Genomic DNA, 17,136 nt, shown 5'->3' with positions numbered 1-17,136 from the left:
CCACTGGGAATGTGATGAAAGAAATAAAAGCTGAAAAGATCATTCTCTCTACTATTATTCTGACATTTCACATTCTTAAAATAAAGTGAGGATCCTAACTGACCTAAAACAGGGCATTTGTACTAGGATTAAATGTCCGGAATTGTGAAAAACTGAGTTTAAATGTATTTGGCTAAGGTCTATGTAAACCTCTGACTTCAACTGTATATATTTTTTTGAATGACAGGAATTGATGGGGGAACTTAGCTTCTCAATTACAAATTGACTGACCAGAGAACACTGTTTTCACAGACATGTTGAGTGTTGATGTATCAAACAGAGCTAGTGTGTGTGGAGGTTGAGGAGGGGGTTAGGGAGAGTCAGAGAGTGTCCATCACCCCAGAGACAGGCCTTTAAGTCTGGGCACCCTCACATAAACACATTCCCATCATACACTCACATACTGGCCTCAGAGGAGCCTTCAGGCTACACTTCACACATTCATGCTTAACATGGACTAGGAATCAAGTCAACAAAAGGTGCTTTCAATGGACATCAGACATACAATTACCATTCCATACTTCTCCATTATGTTCATGTGCTTTTTGAAAGCGTACTTTGATGTTTCCAGTCTCATAAAACCATTCTCTGTGTTCCTCCTTCATCTTCCTGCTATGGTACTGCGTCACCCTTTCACCGTCTCATCCCCCAACATCTTGCCCATTGACAACCATATTCATCTCTAGTCAAAATGGATTTAATTAACAATCAAGGCCTTGATGACTCATACCTCATCCCCCTCTCGTCCATCCCTCCCCCTCCCCTGTCCATCCCTCCCTCGTCCTTAAACCTCCCCCTGTCCAGCCCTTGTCCTTACCCCTCCCCCTGTCCAGCCCTCCCCTTCTACAGAGGTCCTCGGTGATATCAGCAAGGCAGCTGAACAAGTATGCTCTGAAGGACTGGAGCTTCTAACCCCCATACAGCCTCTTCAACCCTCCCCTCACACTGCATACAGCCTCTTCTACCCTCCCCTCCCCTCACACTCCATACAGCCTCTTCAACCCTACCCTCCATACCCATACAGCCTCTTCTACCCAACCCCCCCACTCCATACAGCCTCTTCTACCCACACCCCCACACTCCATACAGCCTCTTCTCCTCTCCCCTCCCCTCACACTCCATACAGCCTCTTCTACCCTCCCCTCACACTCCATACAGCCTCTTCTACCCTCCCCTCCCCTCACACTCCATACAGCCTCTTCTACCCTCCCCTCCCCTCACACTCCATACAGCCTCTTCTCCCCTCCCCTCTCCTAACACTCCATACAGCCTCTTCTACCCTCCCCTCCCCTCACACTCCATACAGCCTCTTCTCCCCTCCCCTCCCCTCTCACCTTCTCCGGAGGTCCTCGGCCACGGCGGCGTGGCAGCTGAACAGGTATGCTCTGAGGGACTGGAGCTGCTGTCTCAGGCGTAGGACTGCAGCCAGGCCCCCACAGTGTTCATACAGACACAGGTTCAACTGCTGCACATCCAGCAGGGGCTCCTCATAAACAAACTCCAGGAACTCCTTGGCCTGCTTGGACACCTGGACAGAATAGGGAGAGGAGAGGTGGGCTGTGTGTGTGTGTGTGTGTGTAAGGTCAAATCCTAACTTCAGAAGTGTACATAACTAAAACTCTCACTCACTGGGTGTTTCAGAATTTTCCTGTAGGTTTCTGAATATGTTGCGTGCGAGTGGATATGAACACATACAAGTCACTCTGGTAAATGACTCAGACGTGTTTAGAACATCACCAATCTCACCTTGTGTCTGTTGGTGTCCCAGTTGTGCAGCAGGCGGGCAGGGATGAGGAACAGGTTGTCTTGGTGACAGCTCTGGCAGTAGTACCAGCCACTGTAGTAACACACCTTGGCCTTGCCCCGCGACAATCCTACTGGCTTCTGACACCCTGCACAGAGATAGAGAGGAGATACTGGGTGAGGGAGTGTGTGTGTGTGAATGAGTGTATGGGTCTACAGATAAACTAAACCACCAAACACTCTCTGTATCTAGAATTCAAAAAGGTGAGTGATGAAGTCCCTAATTTATTAGCTGTTATTAGACGTTGCAACAGCCATGCAGGTCAACGATTGAGCGGCTGTTGACCTCCACAGGTCAAAGGTCAGGAGACAGAAAAACAGATTTGCCATGGTTAATGATTAGAGTCCCAGTCTGCAAGACTTTCATATGTACCTCTCTCTCAATGCCACACAAACCACTTGCAACCAAGCAAACCAACATCTAGAACTACAAGGACTTCCAAAAACATCCCGTTCAGTGAATCCCTCCAACCGAGTTGAAGCGGAGATTTCCCCACTCCTCCCTGTAGTCACAATAAGAGGGTAATTCAATGCTCTACTGTCTTAGAAAACAGTAGAAAGGAAAGATCCTAGGCTTCTATTGATGTCCTTCAGTAGTGCTGCTATCCTCTGAAAACTCTGCTTTGTCTTGGTCTCTTTGTTGTTCCTGTCTGCGCTCCCCCAAACACTCTGGGCCCACGCCATGGGCCACGCTCAGAACCCAAACAGGTGACCGCGGCAACGGCAGGTGTCCCTTATCCCCAGGACGATCTGGGAGGGACGGGGCCCAGGACGCCACGGAGGAAGAAAGGAACAAGGGAAGAAGGAGATGGAGAAGGTAATGGAGGGAGAGGGGGAAGGAGCGCAGACGGATACGGACTTGCACGCTCTTTTGTCTTTTTGGGTGGAGCGTAGCGCCTGCCTCTGTACTTCACAGACACGAGACGGGGAAGAGATCAGACGTGGATAGAGAGAAAGAAGGAAAGAGACGGAGGAGAGAAAAAGCAGAGGATAACACACCAACAGCAACTATCAGAACAGCCGATCTGGACCGGAGAGAGGTTCAGAATTAACCTTATGCAATCGAGTACAGGCTTAATTAACTGAATGGACAACAGAGACAGAATGCAATATGGAATTTTATTAAATAGTTTGGGGTATGGCCTCGTCTCCTTGGAGCCAGATGCTGATGGCAGGTAGCCTTCTGCTGGGCAGCTGGTATCGAAACCCCCCCTGCTGGGGGAAAGGAGGTTCAGTAATGGTCCTTCAGGTTATTATAGCTTGGGGGGGCGGGGGGCGCGGAGGGTTGTCCTAGACTGTTGCTGAAAAACAGGAAGTGAGAGAACATGGACAAGTTGACATATAAATACATCAACACTTACACCCATTGGTTGAGACAGGAATGTGAAACGTGACAAAAGCAAACATGCTTTATTGTGCCGTGCTTATAGGCTAAAGGTAAATAGGTAAATGACATTCAGCTGATGGCTAATAAGAGGAGGAGATTAGCGAGATGCTACGCTGATGATATGTTTGTATTCATATCCACTACGACCGTAGAACAGGAAACAGAGTGAATTAGGTTATACTGCTTGATGAAGTTAAACAAGCATTCAGATCAGCCTTCCTGATTGAGCATTGAGATCAGCCTTCCTGATTGAGCATTCAGATCAGCCTTCCTGATTGAGATCAGCCTTCCTGATTGAGCATTGAGATCAGCCTTCCTGATTGAGCATTGAGATCAGCCTTCCTGATTGAGCATTGAGATCAGCCTTCCTGATTGAGCATTGAGATCAGCCTTCCTGATTGAGCATTGAGATCAGCCTTCCTGATTGAGCATTGAGATCAGCCTTCCTGATTGAGATCAGCCTTCCTGATTGAGATCAGCCTTCCTGATTGAGCATTCAGATCAGCCTTCCTGATTGAGATCAGCCTTCCTGATTGAGCATTGAGATCAGCCTTCCTGATTGAGCATTGAGATCAGCCTTCCTGATTGAGCATTGAGATCAGCCTTCCTGATTGAGCATTGAGATCAGCCTTCCTGATTGAGCATTGAGATCAGCCTTCCTGATTGAGATCAGCCTTCCTGATTGAGATCAGCCTTCCTGATTGAGCATTCAGATCAGCCTTCCTGACTGAACTTGTGTGAACTACATTACAAGTCTCTGTTTTCTGCTATTTATCTGTGGAGGCTTTCTATTGGCTGTTGTTGAAGCTCTGTCAATGAAGAGGAAGTGAGACTGGCTCTACTGCTCTAGGGATACAGAGAGAAAACAAAGGGTAATAGGTCAACTAAAACACATAAAGGGCCGGTTCAAGAGTATTCCTGGACCCAGATGAAGCCTAGCACTTTTAATGGAGGGCCAAGTGTAAAATGAATCTGGGAGTTGGTTTTCCATTCCCCACTGTGGACAAAAGAGAAGTCAATGTAAAAAACCTTACAGACCTCAAAGAATATATAAACCACAAAACCTCCCCAGCTGACATCTTAATTAGAGTAATGTCTCCCTTAAGGTCCCCTCAGACTTTGGGAACCATTAGTTTCTACTTTATTATTCTGTCAGAGGGAAAAACTTAGAACTCAACCCAACGCAATATAACAGAGGCCCCATTATAAATGAGTATGATAAATTACTAAGCAGGGACTGATGTGTGACCCTGTTTCTCTTGGAGAGAGAGACCATCTCCTCCTTATGCCTTCCTAAACACAAACCAATATGGCATAAATACAGGGGCTGCCCTGTCACTGGCTGAGGTTAGGAGCCAGCTACGCACCAGCCAGCTACGCACCAGCCAGCTACGCACCAGCCAGCTACGCACCAGCCAGCTACGCACCAGCCAACTACCATCAGGCACACTGGAGCTAATGTCAACTTGAGCTATTTGGGGCAGGGACCCCAAGCTATAAAAAGACAGAGTTGGTGTCTTCCCCCCTCAACTCTAGTACCCTCTCTACCATCCAACCCTGAGCCTAAACACACACACACACACACACACACACACACACACACGCCCTGGAGGCTGCAGTGCAGAGCGTACCACAGACCACGCAGTGGGGTGTCGTGTGTCGAGGCTGCCCTGTCATCAACGTAGGAGCGCAGCACAAACCCACACTAACCACCCCTGCTCCATAAATACATTCACCCCCCCAGAAACCCCCTTGCTCTGCTACCCATCCACTCAACTCACAGCGGATGGATGGGGTTTAGCCATTGGGGTTTTTCTCAAAAGGGTTCCTCAGAAATTATTGATGATTGTTAAGTTACCAAATCGCTAACATCGTCGTTTACACAACTACACCTTGGCTTCTGTATGGTCTATATTCTCTGAAATAGACCAACATCTCTAAATCCGGACCTTAACTTGTGTTGGATGGTGCGGCTCCTATACTAATGATGTGGACGATGTGGATTCCCTTAGTTAGAGTGAGATGGAAGCCAAGGCCTCCAGGGAGAATGTCCAGCCAGCAGAGAGGATGGTCAGTGCCAGTGGCCAAACGCTCTGACCCAGCTGGGTGCTGGGTCATGTGGACAGCACTGCTGATATGGTCAGTAAAGAAAACAAACAAGAAAAACCCTTGCACAAAAAATTATAATCACAAACGCATGTGGAGCTACTTCATGTGTATATGTCCTCCCCAAAGAACCACAGCTCACTAACACAGCTGGATGCATTCTAGAAGCCTTCTAAGGTAGATTGTAGAGGGCAGAGGAACAGAGCCGTGGTGCTCATGGGAACAACATGCCCTCTTGGAAATCCTGTGTCCACCAGTGTGGGAAGTGGGAAAGAAGAAGAGGTATCAAACCATGACCCCCGCCCCTCATCTCATGCTCCCACTTGAGAGGCCACCGTAGATTAGAACAGAAACACTATTCTAATACTGAGACCCCCCAGGCCTGCCTTCTATGGTGAATCTGTGGCCCCTGTTCCCCAGTCCCATGGCTAGAGAGGGTCTTTCTGCTCTGTCGTCCCCAGAAAGGGGCTCCCACTCAGCCACGCTTTCAACTGTCCGACGGTTTACACCTCTCTGTGTGTGTGTGTGTGTGTGTGTGTGTGTGTGTGTGTGTGTGTGTGTGTGTGTGTGTGTGTGTGTGTGTGTGTGTGTGTGTGTGTGTGTGTGTGTGTGTGTGTGTGTGTGTGTGTCTTCTTTGATGTGTCTCATTGTGTGTGTGTGTGTGTGTGTGAAACACAGAAACAGAGACACAGGGGCAAAGACAAGAGCCCTCTTCTTTGATGTGTCTCATTCAACACTCAAATTAAAATGTGTGCAAAGAGAGACAAACACAGAAACACAGAAACAGAGACACAGAGACAGAGACACAGAGAAAGAGAGACAGAAACACAGAGACAGAAACACAGAGACAGAGACAGAGAGACAAACACCGAGACAGAAACAGAAACACAGAGACAGAGACAGAGAGACAGAGACACAGAGACATAAACACCGAGACAGAAACACCGAGACAGAGACAGAGACACAGAGAAAGAGAGACAGAAACACAGAGACAGAAACACAGAGACAGAAACACAGAGACATAAACACAGAGACAGAGACACAGAGACAGAGACACAGAGACACAGAGAAAGAGAGACAGAAACACAGAGACAGAAACACAGAGACAGAAACACAGAGACAGAGACACAGAGACATAAACACAGAGACAGAAACACCGAGACAGAAACACCGAGACAGAAACACAGAGACAGAGACACAGAGACAGAGACACAGAGACAGAGACACAGAGACACAGAGAAAGAGAGACAGAAACACAGAGACAGAAACACAGAGACAGAGACAGAGAGACATAAACACCGAGACAGAAACACCGAGACAGAGACAGAGAGACACAGAGACATAAACACCGAGACAGAAACACAGAGACAGAGACAGAGACACAGAGAAAGAGAGACAGAAACACAGAGACAGAAACACAGAGACATAAACACAGAGACATAAACACAGAGACAGAGACACAGAGAAAGAGAGACAGAAACACAGAGACAGAAACACAGAGACAGAGACACAGAGACATAAACACAGAGACAGAGACACAGAGAAAGAGAGACAGAAACACAGAGACAGAAACACAGAGACAGAGACACAGAGACATAAACACAGAGACAGAAACACAGAGACAGAAACACCGAGACAGAAACACAGAGACAGAAACACAGAGACAGAAACACAGAGACAGAGACACCGAGACAGAGACACAGAGACATAAACACCGAGACAGAAACAGAAACACCGAGACAGAGACAGAGAGACAGAGACACAGACATAAACACCGAGACAGAAACACAGAGACAGAAACACAGAGACAGAAACACAGAGACAGAAACAGAGACAGAAACACCGAGACAGAGAGACAGAAACACAGAGACAGAGACAGAGAGACAGAAACACAGAGACAGAGACAGAGAGACAGAGACACAGAGACATAAACACAGAGAAAGAGACAGAAACACAGAGACAGAAACAGAGACAGAGAAAGAAAGACAGAAACACAGAGAAAGACACACAGAGACAGAGAAAGGAGAGACAGAAACACAGAGAAAGAGAGAGAGAGACACCCATGGAAAATTGGAAAACACTAAACAAACAACAACACGAAGAATTATCTATCCAAAATGGAGATGTATGGGTAAACCACTTCTCCAATCTTTTTGGCTCTATAATAAAGAATAAAGAGCAAAAACATATTCAGGATAAAATATAAACCTTAGAATCAACTATTAAAGACAACCAGAACCCACTGGATTCTCCAATTACCTTGAATGAGCTACAGGACTAAATAAAAACCCTCCAACCCAAAAAGGCCTGGTGTTGATGATGGTATTCTTAATGAAATTATCAAATATACAGACAACAAATTCCAATTGGCTACACAAAAACTATTTAACATCATCCTTAGCTCTGGCATCTTCCCCAATATTTGGAACCAAGAACTGATCACCCAAATCCACAAAAGTGGAGACAAATTTGACCCCAATAACTACCGTGGGATATGCATCAATATACAACCTTGGGGAAAATCCTCTGCATTATTATTAACAGCAGACTCGTACATTTCCTCAATGAAAACAATGTACTGAGCAAATGTCAAATTGGCTTTTTACCAAATTACCGTACAACAGACCATGTATTCATCCTGCACACCCTAATTGACAACCAAACAAACCAAAACAAAGGCAAAGTCTTCGACTCAATTTGGCATGAGGGTCTGCTATACAAATTGATAGAAGGTGGTGTTGGGGGTAAAACATACGACATTATAAAATCCATGTACACAAACAACAAGTGTGTGGTTAAAATTGGCAAAAAACACTAATTTCTTCCCATAGGGCCGTGGGGTGAGACCGGGATGCAGCTTAAGCCCCACCCTCTTCAACATATACAGTGGAGCAAAAAAGTATTTAGTCAGCCAACAATTGTGCAAGTTTTCCCACTTAAAAAGATGAGGTCTGAAATTTTCATCATAGGTACACTTCAACTATGACAGACAAAATGAGAAGAAAAATCCAGAAAATCACATTGTAGGATTTTTTATGAATTTATTTGCAAATTATGGTGGAAAACAGAGAGACAGAAACACAGAGAGACAAAAGCACAGAGCGGAATAATAGAGAATGCAGTGAACACAGTGAGCGCAGGGACAGTGCAGTTCTCTCCTCAGTTCTTCTCTCCTCCTTGTCCCTACAAAGCCCTCTCCTCTGCGGACCCTGTGAATCCACACAAGCTGAATGAGCAGGGTCAACCAAACTTTGAGAGGAACCTGGGGGTACATTCTGCACCCATAGAGGGCTAGTGGTGGTATTGGGGGGGTCTCAGGCTTCAAACGAACCACGGCCACAAAAGAACAACCCTGTGTTCCTCCATGTGTAATTTGCTGAATAAATATTGCTAATTAAATACTGGTTCAGTATGGGTTTGATGTGAACAATCACTTGTTGTGTAAGGGGGTGGGGCTCACATATGCATATGTGGTGCAATTCTATTCAGTTGAAACAAATTGACGAAGACAACACACGGGTGGAAGGTCTTTCATGGTGAGTCCTGCATGACTGGCCAACAAGATATAGACCAGTGTAGATGATTGTATAGATTTGCTAATATACAGGGCATTCTGAAAGTGTTCTGTTATGTTATAACCTTATTCTAAAAGGATTAAATTAGACATTTTCCACATAAATCTACAGAAATGTTCGCAGACTTAAAAACAGAAATACTTTACATACATACGTATTCAAACCCTTTGCCATTAGACTCCAAATTGAGCTCAGCTGCATCCTGTTTCCACTGATCATCCTTGATATGTTTCTACAACTTGATTGGAGTCCACCCTGTGGTAAATTCAATTGATTGGACATGATTTGGAAAGGCACACACCTGTCTATATAAAAGGTCCCACAGTTGACAGTGCATGTCAGAGCAATAACCAAGCCATGAGGTGACAGGAATTGTCTGTAGAACTGAGACAGAATTGTGTCGAGGCACAGATCTGGGGAAGGGTACAAAAACATTTCTTCAGCATTGAAGGTCCCCAAGAACGCAGCGACCTCCATCATTCTTAAATGGAGGAAGTGTGGAACCACTAAGACTCTTCCTAGAGCTGGTCGCCTGGCCAAACTGAGCAATCGGGAGAGAAGGGCCTTGGTCAGGGAACAAGAACCCAATGGTCACTCTGACATACAGTGGGGCAAAAAAGTATTTAGTCAGCCACCAATTGTGCAAGTTCTCCCACAGAAAAAGATGAGAGAGGACTGTAATTTTTTATCATATGTACACTTCAACTATGACAGACAAAATGAGAAAAAAAAATCCCGAAATTGTAGGATTTTTAATGAATTTATTTGCAAATTATGGTGGAAGATAAGTATTTGGTCACCTACAAACAAGCAAGATTTCTGGCTCTCACAGACCTGTAACTTCTTCTTTAAGAGGCTCCTCTGTCCTCCACTCGTTACCTGTATTAATGGCACCTGTTTGAACTTGTTACCAGTATAAACCTCAAACAGTCACACTCCAAACTCCACTATGGCCAAGATCAAAGAGCTGTCAAAGGACACCAGAAACAAAATTGTAGACCTGCACCAGGCTGGGAAGACTGAATCTGCAATAGGTAAGCAGCTTGGTTTAAAGAAATCAACTGTGGGAGCAATTATTAGGAAATGGAAGTCATACAAGTCCACTGATAATCTCCCTTGATCTGGGGCTCCACGAAAGATCTCACCCCGTGGGGTCAAAATGATCACAAGAACATGAGCAAAAATCCCAGAACCACATGGGGGGACCTAGTGAATGACCTGCAGAGAGCTGGGACCAAAGTAACAAAGCCTACATTCAGTAACACACTACGCCGCCAGGGACTCATATCCTGCAGTGCCAGACGTGTCCCCCTGCTTAAGCCAGTACATGTCCAGGCCAGTCCCGTCTGAAGTTTGCTAGAGAGCATTTGGATGATCCAGAAGAAGTTTGGGAGAATGTCATATTGTCAGATGAAACCAAAATATAACTTTTTGGTAAAAACTCAACTCGTCGTGTTTGGAGGACAAAGAATGCCGAGTTGCATCCAAAAAACACCATACCTACTGTGAAGCATGGGGGTGGAAACATCATGCTTTGGGGCTGTTTTTCTGCAAAGGGACCAGAACAACTGATCCGTGTAAAGGAAAGAATGAATGGGGCCATGTATTGTGAGATTTTGAGTGAAAACCTCCTTCCATCAGCAAGGGCATTGAAGATGAAACATGGCTGGGTCTTTCAGCATGACAATGATCCCAAACACACCGCCCGGGCAACGAAGGAGTGGCTTCGTAAGAAGCATTTCAAGGTCCTGGAGTGGCCTAGCCAGTCTCCAGATCTCAACCCCATAGAAAATCTTTGGAGGGAGTTGAAAGTCTGTGTTGCCCAGTAACAGCCCAAAACATCACTGCTCTAGAGGAGATCTGTATGGAGGAATGGGCCAAAATACCAGCAACAGTGTGTGAAAACCTTGTGAAGACTTACAGAAAACATTTGACTTCTGTCATTGTCAACAAAGGGTATATAACAAAGTATTGAGAAACTTTTGTTATTGACCAAATACTTATGTTCCACCATAATTTGCAAATAAATACATAAAAATTCATACAATGTGATTTTCTGGATTTCTTTTATCATTTTGTCTGTCATAGTTGAAGTGTACCTATGATGAAAATTACAGGCCTCTCATCTTTTTAAGTGGGAGAACTTGCACAATTGGTGGCTGACTAAATTATTTTTTGCCCCACTGTAGCTCCGGAGTTCCTCTGTGGAGATGGGAGAACCTTCCAGAAGGATAACCATCTATGCAGCACTCCACCAATCAGGCCTTTATGGTAAAGCGGCCAGATGGAAGCCACTCCCTGGTAAAAGACACATGACAGCCCGCTTGGACTTTGTCACAAAGGCAAGTAAAGGACATTCAGAACATAAGAAAACATATTATTTGGTCTGATGAAACCAAATTGAACTCTTTGGCCTGAATGCCAAGTGTCATGTCTGGAGAAAACCTGGCACCATCCCTATGGTTAAGCATGGTGTTGGTAGCATCATGCTGTAGGGAGGTTATTCAGCGGCAGGGACTGGGAGACTAGTCAGGATCGAGGGAAAGATGAACGGAGCAAAGTACAGAGATCCTTGATGAAAACCTGCTCCAGGGCTCTCAGGACCTCAGACTGGGGCGAAGGTTCACCTTCCAACAGGACGACCCTAAGCACACAGCCAAGACAACACAGGAGTGGCTTCGGGAAAGGTTTATGAATGTCCTGGAGTGACCCAGCCAGAGCCTGGACTTGAACATCTCTGGAGACACCTGAAAATAGCTGTACGGCGACGCTCCCCATCCAACCTGACAGAACTTGAGAGGATCTGCAGAGAAGAATGAGAGAAACTCCCCAAATACAGGCTCTAGGCTCTAATCTCTGCCAAAGGTGCTTCAACAAAGTACTGAGTAAAGGGTCTGAATACTCATGTAAATGTGATGTTTTATTTTTAATACATTTGCAAAAATGTCTAAGAACCTGTTTTTTGCTTTGTCATTATGGGGTATTGTGTGTAGATTTGAAAAACTACTTAATCCATTTTAGAATGAGGCTGTAACGTAACAAAATGTGGAAAAAGGTCAAGGGGTCTGAATACTTTCCGAATTAACTGTAGTGCATTCAAATAGTAGTATTCATCTGGCCAGTTAATATAATAGTGGCATTCAGGTCTTAAGTTCAATATTCATCAAGAACTGATACATTGAATGTGTTCAGCCAGGCCAGAACATTTTTGAGAATGTTGTTTGTGGTTCATGTGAGTAAGTAGCTTTGAAACGCCAGGCCAAAATTCCTCATGACAAACCGCTGCTCTGACAATGATACTCAGGGAAAAGGACAGGGCAAGGCAGGAGGGAAGAAGCTATCAGGGAAAAGGACAGGGCAAGGCAGGAGGGAAGAAGCTATCAGGGAAAAGGACAGGGCAAGGCAGGGGAAAGAAGCTATCAGGGAAAAGGACAGGGCAAGGCAGGAGGGAAGAAGCTATCAGGGAAAAGGACAGGGCAAGGCAGGGGGGAAGAAGCTATCAGGGAAAAGGACAGGGCAAGGCAGGGGGAAGAAGCTATCAGGGAAAAGGACAGGGCAAGGCAGGAGGGAAGAAGCTATCAGGGAAAAGGACAGGGCAAGGCAGGGGGAAGAAGCTATCAGGGAAAAGGACAGGGCAAGGCAGGGGGGAAGGCAGACAGGAAGATTCAACACAACGATTGTTTTTGGTTAATTCTGTTGTTGCATTTTTCTATCCATTGTGCTCTGGCCTCTTCTACAAATCCACTAAGTTGCTGAGGCCTGATGGGTAATTAGGAGACATCAGAGCCCAGCTGAAAGGAGGGTGCACATGCTCAGGGAAAAAGGACCCCTATCAGGGAAAAGGACAGGGCAAGGCAGAGCCCTTCATACAGGCACAGGAGAGGGGCCAATCCCCCATCTATCCTTTGTGGGGGGAAGGGGTAACAAATTGGGACATGGGGGGTTTTGGGCGGTGGGGCGTTGGGGGGAATAGAAGAGGGACAGGGTGCTCAATCACAGACCCCAAATAGACAGAGGTGAGGGGCAAAAGCTACAGTAATGGGGACCCCCAAACCCCCTCCTACACTCCCTGGACATTGTGCTCTCCGTCAGACCCCACAATGGTAACTCCCCCTCCGTCAGACCCCACAATGGTAACTCCCCCCTCCTTTGTCAGACCCCACAATGGTAACTGCTCCCCTCCAAATAGACAGACCCCACAATGGTAACTTCCCCCTCCGTCAGACCCCACAATGGTAACTTCCCCCTCCGTCAGACCCCACAATGGTAACTTCCCCCTCCGTCAGACCCCACAATGGTAACTTCCCCCTCCGTCAGACCCCACAATGGTAACTTCCCCCTCCGTCAGACCCCACAATGGTAACTTCCCCCTCCGTCAGACCCCACAATGGTAACTTCCCCCTCCGTCAGACCCCACAATGGTAACTTCCCCCTCCGTCAGACCCCACAATGGTAACTTCCCCCTCCGTCAGACCCCACAATGGTAACTTCCCCCTCCGTCAGACCCCACAATGGTAACTTCCCCCTCCGTCAGACCCCACAATGGTAACTTCCCCCTCCGTCAGACCCCACAATGGTAACTTCCCCCTCCGTCAGACCCCACAATGGTAACTTCCCCCTCCGTCAGACCCCACAATGGTAACTTCCCCCTCCGTCAGACCCCACAATGGTAACTTCCCCCTCCGTCAGACCCCACAATGGTAACTTCCCCTCTATGCTCCCCCCCTCTCTAACTTCCATTATCTCGCTCTTCCACTAGCTCTCTTGTACTCTGTCCCTGCCTTTGCCTGCTGTCCTCACGCCCCCTAATCCCCCTAAACGAGCCCTGGTGGCCAGAGATATTTGTTTAGGGAAAAGTGATTAAAGTGTAATACTACAGACTGGCCCCTGACTCTCTGTCCTAAGAGAAGTGTCTGACAAGACCAAGCAGTCAAAAGGAAACTGGCACGCTACCAAGGAGCCAGGCCGGGACAGAGAGTTAGACAGAAAGAGGGAACAGAGAAAGAGAGAGAGAGAGAGAGAGAGAGAGAGAGAGAGGAGAGAGAGAGAGAGAGAGAGAGAGAGAGAGAGAGAGAGAGAGAGAGAGAGAGAGAGAGAGAGAGAGAGAGAGAGAGAGAGAGAGAGAGAGAGAGAGAGAGAGACTAGAGTTCAGTGAAAACAGTGAGAGCCTGAGAGACGAGTGAGTCTGAATGAACGAGAAAGGAAAGAGGATAAATGGGGAGAGAACATAATAAAAGAGGTGTGTGAACAGAGCATGGAAAAAGCTGTATCCAGCTGTTATTCTAAGCTTGGGTCTCGACACGCCTCATTCAAACACCTCTGCAGCCAAAGCGAACAGAACAGAGAGCCTCTGAATCAAACAATTAGCTTCCGCATTGACCACAGCATCCCGGCCGCCCGTCTTTGATTCTAAAAAGGGATTTTTTCCCCCTCCGCTTTATGCCGGCCAATTATTGTCAGGTGCCCGCTCTCCTTGTTCAGAGGACCTTTCAGATGCCATGTATTAATAGAGGACTGGTTACAGAAGAGGAGGAAAGCACCTCATTCATCCCTCTTAGTGAGCACACATTTCACACCCAGAGAGACCAAACACGGCGCCACCATGGTTCCATGTACTGAGCCGTCTGTCAGTCAGCTTGTGAAGTCTCTCTGTATCTGGTAGTGACATATCAGTTAGGGTCCAGAGGCTGACGACGCAAACAGATATAGTGGGGAGTAGGACATCTCTAGGGGGAATTATGAACTGTAGCTGTATCTCTAGATGACAATTTACATTAAGTTGCTCTTATAACTGTGTACTATTTACACTAGTATCAACATTGTAATAACGTGTTGTTACATAGATAGTACTTGAGTAATTGCATTTCAATTGCATAGTAATGGAACTCATATATTACAGACAGGCCATAGTGAATACTAAAACATTTACCACCAGACAATGGCCAGTGTGTGTGTGTGTGTGTAAGGTGTTAATTTTGGGGAGGTGTCTGTGACCCCCAGTAGTGTAACAGATAACTGATCTGAGCTCAAAAGAACTGATGGTGGTGGGTGAGAGACCCAGAAACCATGACCCCCAGCCGCCGTTTTGAAGCTAACCACAACAACGCTGCTTTGTCACTGCACAGGACTCTGGGGAATACCATGGAAAATGAAGACAAACTAAAAAAGGGTCTGTGTTTGGGTTGAGGTGCAGACTAAAAAAAAATCTGACGTTCTATCAAGTTTTGCTTTGGAGAGCTGCTGTCCGCTTGTTTGATTGTTTGTTTGGAGGGAAAGAGGAACGGCGAAGGATTCAAGGACACTGGTCTTACTCAGGTCTGGACATGCCGTTCAAGTTGGCATCGTTAAAAGTGGTGAAATGTGGGTTGATGAACAGATAAGCCGCACACTTCCTTGTGTAACCTCAAAGGGGTTAAGAGGTCAAAGGTCAAGATTGACGAAGAGGATAAGGGACGAGTCCTTCTGATAGGGTTTAGGATATTATGCACCCATTGGCTAATGTCACACTGGACTTCTTCAACAGGGCCTATGCTTATCTCTGTTTGTCTGTTCTACTTATATTGGACTCAGAGACAAGACCTGCATTGCACCATCTGACAGTCCTTAGATAGCTGACCTCCCTCCTAACCTCCACTGAATTATACAGAGACGACAAGAATGCCTACTGAACATAGTACAGCGTTCTAAGGCACTGCATCTCTGTTCTAGAGGCGTCACTACAGACCCTGGTTCGATTCCAGGCTGTTTCACAACCGGCCGTGATTGGGAGTACCATAGGGCAGCGCACATTTGGCCCAGTGTCGTCCAGGTTCAGCCATCCATATGGCCATAAATAAGAATTTGTTCTTAACTGATTTAGTTAAATAAATAAAGAAAAACGTATACAATCCTCAGGACATGTTTCCAGACCACTACTAACCCTCCGGTAGTGAACATAAGTATATGGACACCTGTTCATCAAACATCTCATTCATGGGCATTAATAGTGGGACCCCCCTTTGCTGCTATAACAGCCTCCACTCTTCTGGGAAGGCTTTCCACTAGATGTTGGAACAATGCTGCAGGGACTTGCTTCCATTCAGCCACAAGAGCATTAGTGAGGTCGGGCACTGATGTTGGGCGATTAGGCCTGGCTTGTAGTCGGCGTTCCAATTCATCCCAAAGGTGTTCGATGGGGTTGAGGTCAGGGCTTTGTGCAGGCCAGTAAAGTTCCTCCATAACAATCTCCACAAACCATTTCTGCATGGACCTTCGCTTTGTGCACAGGGGCATTGTCATGCTGAAACAGGAAATGGCCTTCCACAAACTGTTGTTTAAAAAGTTGGAAGCACATAATCATCTAGAATGTCATTGTATGCTGTAGAGTTTATCTATTTTATTTAACCCTTATTTTACCAGATAAGTTGACTGAGAACAGATTCTCATTTACAGAAACGACCTGGGGAATAGTTACAGGGGAGAGGAGAGTGGATGAATGAGCCAATTGGAAGCTGGGGATGATTGGTGCAGCTGTAGAACCTTTCGAAGATCTGAGGACCCATGCAAAATCCTTTCAGTCTCCTGAGGGGGAATAGGTTTTGTCGTTCCTTCTTCACGACTGTCTTGGTGTCTTTGAAGCATTTTAGTTTGTTGGTGATGTAGACACCAAGGAACTTGAAGCTCTCAACCTGCTCCACTGCAGCCCTGTCGATGAGAATGGGGGCGTGCTCGGTCCTCTGTTTCCTGTAGTCCACAATCATCTCCTTTGTCTTGATCACGTTGAGGGTGAGGTTGTTGTCTTGACACTACATGGCCAGGTCTCTGACCTCCTCTGTCCATATAGGCTGTCTCGTCATTGTCGGTGATCAGGCAACCACCGTTGTGTCATCGGCAAACTTAATGATGGTGTTGGAGTCATGCAGTCATGAGTGAACAGGGAGTACAGGAGGGGACTGAGCATGCACCCCTGTCCCCAGTGTTGAAGAACAGCATTGTGGATGTGTTGCTACCCCCTACCCTGGGGGCGGCCCATCAGGAAGTCCGGTTGCAGAGGGAGGTGTTTAATCCTAGGGTCCTTAGCTTATTGATGAGCTTTGAGGGCATTATGGTGTTGAACGCTGAGCTGTAGTCAATTAATAGCATTCTCACATAGGTGTTCCTTTTGTCCAGGTGGGAAAGGGCAGTGTGGAGTGCAATGGAGATTGCATCATCTGTGGATCTGTTGGGGCGGTATGCAAATTGGAGTGG

The 17,136-nt window shown here is 46.4% G+C and overlaps 1 protein-coding gene across 1 annotated transcript in view; it reads right to left on the bottom strand.

The window, feature by feature from the left end:
• LOC124029264 (pleckstrin homology domain-containing family M member 3-like) overlaps positions 1 to 17,136 on the bottom strand; it is an 81,020-nt gene that overhangs the window by 38,871 nt on the left and 25,013 nt on the right. The window contains 2 exon segments of the mRNA XM_046341061.1: positions 1,374 to 1,567; positions 1,786 to 1,931. Coding sequence (XP_046197017.1) covers positions 1,374 to 1,567; positions 1,786 to 1,931 — 340 coding nt within the window.

Source organism: Oncorhynchus gorbuscha, linkage group LG01 (assembly GCF_021184085.1).
Source record: "Oncorhynchus gorbuscha isolate QuinsamMale2020 ecotype Even-year linkage group LG01, OgorEven_v1.0, whole genome shotgun sequence".
Lineage (NCBI taxonomy): Eukaryota > Metazoa > Chordata > Actinopteri > Salmoniformes > Salmonidae > Oncorhynchus > Oncorhynchus gorbuscha.
Note: the sequence above shows the minus strand (reverse complement) of the source record. Positions and strands in the feature narration are given on the sequence as shown.